Source organism: Panthera uncia, chromosome F1, assembly GCF_023721935.1.
Source record: "Panthera uncia isolate 11264 chromosome F1, Puncia_PCG_1.0, whole genome shotgun sequence".
In the NCBI taxonomy this organism is placed as follows: Eukaryota; Metazoa; Chordata; class Mammalia; order Carnivora; family Felidae; genus Panthera; species Panthera uncia.
In genome coordinates this window covers 63,337,878-63,343,240 of record NC_064813.1, presented here as the reverse complement: position 1 = coordinate 63,343,240, position 5,363 = coordinate 63,337,878, and the positions used below count along the sequence as shown (strand labels likewise).

Here is a 5,363-nt window from a genome sequence, read left to right as displayed (position 1 = left end):
AGCTCTAGCAAGGCAGAGCCTCCAACACCAGCACCCTTTTGTGCATATCCCAGACAACCGGAAGGGCTTCCTAAGCGGCGTGTGACCACGCAGGGTTGCAGGGCTTCCTCGGTTCAGAGACTTGAAACCCAGGTGCTTTGAGGTGCACCCATACCCGACACTTCATGCGGTGGGTCGCAGGGTAGGAGCGGGGAGGGTTAGGAAGCCTCCAGGGGAAAAGAGGCAAACAGACGGAAATGCCCGGGCTCTCGACAGGCAGGTGGCTAGGCAGAGGCAGGCAGAACTATGCTCTTCAGAACACCCTCCAACCCCCTAGGCCAGACACACTTCTGCTTGTGACTGCTGCAGCCATTGTGGGGGGGGGGGGGGGGGGAGGGGACAACCACCTGGTCCCCTAGAGGCAGCTGAGAACTGAACATGTGATGCTTAGGGCTCCCTGAGGGCAGAACTGGGACCCAGGGATAAAAGCTCTGGGAATAAAAATTGGGCCCCCGCAGTAGCAATATCTCTCAGACAGAGGTCAAATGGACCGCTTTGGGAGGTAGTAAGATGCCATTGGAGGTATTCAAGGGGCTGGAACATCCTTGGTCAGAAATGCCGGGGAAGGAATTCAGGTATCAGAGAACTGGCCTGAGGTCCTAGAGTCCAACATGCCTGGATCGACACCTTCGTTATTACCTTTGTGGCCTTGGTCAAGATAGCTACTTCCTCAAGCCTCTGTTTCTTCATCTGCCCAATGGGATAGTGCACGACTTCATGGGACTAAAGCGAGGATTGAAGAAGACAAAAAAAAAAACGGGCAAGCGCCTGGCACCTAATGGGCACGCAATACATGCCCACCCCCTTTCCTTTAAAGCAGGCGTGGGGGGTGGGGGTGGGGGGTCGCTACATGAGATGCCGTGCAAGGTCTACTAGCCCCAAAGTATGGCTCTGAAATCCTTCCTGGTGGGTGGCACGGAAGGAAGGCATACAGCCTGGAGAGAGAAGGAAGTCCGCAGGAGGTAGATGAGGGAGGAGGAAGAAGGCGCTGAGGGTGGCCGGGAACCTTTCGGGAGGTCAGCCCTGCCAGTCCCCCCGGTCTCCCCTCGCCTGCCTCAGGAATGAGAGGGGAAAGCAGGACTCCTGGCCTACCAGGAGGTTCCCCATCCGCAGGGTGACGGAGGGGGGTTGGCAGCCCCTCCCAGCCCAGCCCGACCGTCGGAGGTGGGAGGGAGGGACCGGGGAGGAGGGGCAGCAGCCTCCCGCCCGCGCCCCCGGCCGCGCGCCAGCCCCTCCGTGGAACCACAGCCACCACAATCTCGGGTCTTAACAGTCGCTTTATTGTGCTAACACCGCCGCTCGGGAGCTCAGACCTGACACGCAACCATCCAGTCCGGCCCCGGGGCCCTCCGCCTCGCCTGGGGACGCCGGGCCCCCGGCCTCGACCGCGCTCCGCGCTGCCCCCTACCCACCCCCCCGCCGTCCCCCCCACCCCCCGCCACCGCGCGCGGGCCCCGGGGGAGGCGCCGTGGGTCCCGGAGGCCCGGAGGCCCGGGCGGGCGCGGCGGGCGCGGGGCGGAGCGCGTCCCCAGCTGCGGGCGGGGAGCCCCGCGGCGCGCTCACACCAGGAGCCCGTCGGTGCGCTCCCGCCGCCCCTCGGCGCAGTCGGCGGGCTCCGCGCTCTTGACCTTGACGTAGACCGGGGAGGGGCCCGCTTCGCAGGCGGCGGCGGCGGAGGCGGCGCAGGGCGCCAGGACCACGTCCTCGGGGCCGCCGCAGGGCGGGGGCGCGTACTTGCGGCGCAGGGAGCGGCTGACGGTCTGCGTCGGGTACCCCAGCAGGTGGGTGACGCTGCGGCCGCGCCCGCCGGCCTTGCACCCGGGCGCCTCGGCGTCCTCTCTGTGGAAACAACAGGCGGGCGGGTGAGCGGGCTCCTCCGGGCGCGGCGTGGGCACGGCCTGGCCGGAGCGGGGGGCCGCCGGCAGCCTCTCGGCCCCGCGCCGCCCTCCACCGGCGCCTCGCCTCTCCCTCGGCCTCCGCCTGCTCTCCTCTGCCTCCTCCTGGCCGGCGACCCCACGCCGCACACGGGGCCCGTCCGCGAGCGTCCGCCAGCCCCCGGCGGGCAGCCCCACGGGCGCCCCCCGGCCCCTTCCGACGTGCGCACCCGTCCCCGAGACGGGGAGGGAGGCTCGGAGGCCCGGGAGGAGCCGCCTTCCCTGTCCTTCGCTCTCCTTAGCTAACACCAGCCTCGCCCTCGCCTTCTCCTCTCCTCGCCTCTGCCCCTCGACCTCCTTCTCCACCTTTGCCTCCTTCCCCGGGGCTTTGCGGTCATTAGCACTCCTAGGCTTGTTCTATGTTTATTTCTAGTCGGTTTCGAATATACCTTATTAGCACTATCCTTACTATTGACTCTTCTTAAATAAGCATGTCCAGAGTTGTCACCGGCGTGAAACAGGGCAAACACGGGGGGGGGGGGGGAATACGGTCCCTGCCCTCCAGGAGCTTACAGTCTAGACAAGGTGCACAGAGAGGTGCATAGACAGGAGGGAAACGGAGGGCAGGGGAGCAGAGGTGAAGACTGGCGCGGGACGGGGAGAGAGGAGCCACGGCGGGTGGCAGGTCGACATGCTGCGGTCCCCGGCACTCCTGGCGATGGCCGGCAGGGTGGGGGTGGGGGTCCCGGCCGGCCCGGTGGCAGGCAGGGGTGAGGAGGGGCAGGGCGCCGGTCCCCTGCCGCTCGGCAGCATGCAGCATGCATCAGGTTTTACCTGATCTCACTAGCCAAGTCGCCGCAGGCCCCTCCGCCGACCCCGCCGCCGCCGTTGCTGTAGCCGAAGGCACCGCGGGAGCCGCCGGCCCCGCCCCCGCAGCAGCAGCAGACGAGCCCCCAGATGCCCACCAGCAGACAGCCCAGCATGAGCAGGGAGCCCAGCACTGCGCCTATGATCATGCCTATGCGCCGGGAGTCTGTGGAGACAAGTGAAGACAGTCAGGCTTCCTGCAGCCCGGCAGGTGCCCCCTAACCAGGAAGTGTGGGGCCGGCCCTCTGTGGGGAAGAGAGCGAGGGTCCCAGCGGGTGTCGGGGCCCCGGGACACCCAGTGAGGAAGGATGAGGAGATGCCTGTGTCCCCCGCGTCTTCCCAGCCCTGATGGAAATGGGAAGGCAGAGCAGACAGCCCAGGCTCCTCCAGTCCCGCCCTCCCTGCCCCAGGGCCCCCAGGGCCGCTGCCACTGCACCCACCTGAGACCTTCACCTCCACCACGCACACACTGTAGCCCACGTGGTTGGCCACCGTGCACTGATAGAGCCCGTCATCCTCCCGGGAGATGTCCTTCAGCACCAGGTCGCCGTTGTTCAGGCCTGAAACTGAAAAAGCACCACAGGGCTGTGGCAAGGGCCCGGGGGCCACCCCAGCCTAGACCACTGCCGGTGGAGAGGGAAGGAGAGAAGGCGGATGCACCCACGCACACGCGCACACACATACACACACACACACACACCGGCCCACCCCACTCTCCCCATGACTCACTCCCCCGGTGGTGCTGAAACGGAGAGACGAGGCAGCCCCTCTCCCAGCAACGGGACGGAGACACCATTAATTCACTCTGCCACCTTGGGCAAATCTCTCCCCTCTCTGGACCTTGGTGTCCTTCTTTGTACAGTGAGGACAAGGTGAGACCAGAGGAATTCTCCAGGTCCCTCCAGCTCTGAGAGTCTCTGTTTGGCAGTGAGTACTGTCCAGCCTCCCTGTGGGCCTCAGCCCTCTGAGTCCCCCCCCCCCCGCCCCCGCATGGCCCCGGGAAGGCAGGTGCTATCGCTCCCTCTCCCTCTGTGAGGCGCCCAAGGCACAGAGGGGTGCAGCCAGCCGCCTGAGGCTCACAGCGGGTCAGTGCAGCAGCCAGGACCCAGGCCTGGCTCTGTCGGCGTGTCCCCCCAAGGTCCCGCTGTTCGCTCAGACCCACCTTGGTTCAGGGAGCTGTGGAAGGACTCCTGGTAGGAGAGCTCCGAGTGGAAGCTGTGCTGAGAGTGGTAGGAACCGGCGCGGTAGGGGTGGGTGTGCCCGCTGATCTTGGCCCACTTGTAGGAGAGAGGCGGGGTGCCTCCGTTGGCAAAGCACTTGAGCACCACGTCGTTGCCGTGGGTCATGTGGCCCTCAGACCAGCACAGGGGCACCGCGGGCCGCGCTGCGGGGAACCGGGCAGGTGTGAGCCGGGGCCCGGCCGAGGGGCTCTGGAGCCTGGGTGGGGGAGTGGGGGGCGCCCGGAGGAGTCCGGCCATACCTTGGACAGTGACGATGACCTTCCGGCTGGCCATGGTGGTCTTCTTCACCCGACACTCGTAGGTGGCCGTGTCAGACACCTGCAGGTTCATGAGGTTGATGGAGGCGTCATACTGGCTGGGGTCTGAGGCTGCAAAGCGGACCCTCTGCTGCAGGTGGGGAAGGTTGCCATGATTGATCCTCTTGTCCTGGTAACTAAGGAACTGGGAAGAAAGAGAGGACACGGAAGCGGTGAGCCAGGCACGGCCAAGGAGGGCCACGTGGCTCGGTGGCCTCGGGCATTTCCCCGATCTTCTCCGCGACTCCGCTTTCTCTGCTGAAAGATGCTGACGATGATACCTGACCCATTAACCTCCCAGTGAACGTGCGAGAGCACATGAGATCAGGCGCTTTGGAAAGCGTCGGAAAGTGTCGGGTCAGGCTGGGACCGTCCCGAGGCCTCCCCTGCCCTCCGGAGCAGGTGGGAGAAGGCCAACTAATGGTGATTTGTGATTACAGAGCCCGCGGGCCTGTCGCCTCATCCCTGGAGAGGCCACTGGGGACGTTCAAGGTCTTCATTTCCTTCTCTGCCCTCCTTTTCCCCTCAGGCTGGCCTACAGGTAGGGCAAGGGGAACCCTAAGCCCAGCACTCACCACATTCTCCCGGTGTGAGGGGTCTGAATTGACCTGCATCCACTCGATGTCCAGCCCATTGGGACCATAGTCCTCAGGGTCCAGGATGTAGGGGCAGCCCAGCCTCACATTATCACCTTCTGCCAGGTACAGGATCTCCTGGCCATCCCCGTTGATCCGCACAGCAGACAGCAGTGCTAAGGGAGAGGCAGGGCAGGTGGGGGGAGGGAGGGAGAGAAGACCAGGGGGCGGGGGCAGTCAGCTTCTGCCCCTCTCTCTGCCATCCTGCATGGAACAGCCTGGGGAGGAGTGGCTGCTGTGTGTGTGTGCGCGCGCGCCTGTGTGTGTGTGTGTGTGTGTGTGTGTGTGTGCATGTAAGCATGCGAAGCGACCAGATTTGAACGCTCCGATGGAAAATCCTGGCTCATTAAAAGATGCCTTTTTCTGGGCCAAGAGAGTGTTCCCGCGTGGAGACCGGAGGGTGGAAGCCAT

The 5,363-nt window shown here is 65.1% G+C and overlaps 1 protein-coding gene across 1 annotated transcript; it reads right to left on the bottom strand.

Annotated features, from left to right (window-relative positions):
- Window positions 1-1,065: 1,065 nt before the first annotated feature.
- VSIG8 (V-set and immunoglobulin domain containing 8) lies at window positions 1,066-5,363 on the bottom strand. The gene is made up of 7 exons (XM_049635069.1): window positions 5,264-5,363; window positions 4,893-5,128; window positions 4,261-4,462; window positions 3,943-4,164; window positions 3,221-3,346; window positions 2,748-2,946; window positions 1,066-1,878 (listed from the first exon to the last, which is right to left on the bottom strand). The coding sequence occupies exons 1-7, from the start codon at window positions 5,361-5,363 to the stop codon at window positions 1,599-1,601; spliced, it is 1,365 nt and encodes a 454-aa protein (XP_049491026.1). The 3' UTR covers window positions 1,066-1,598.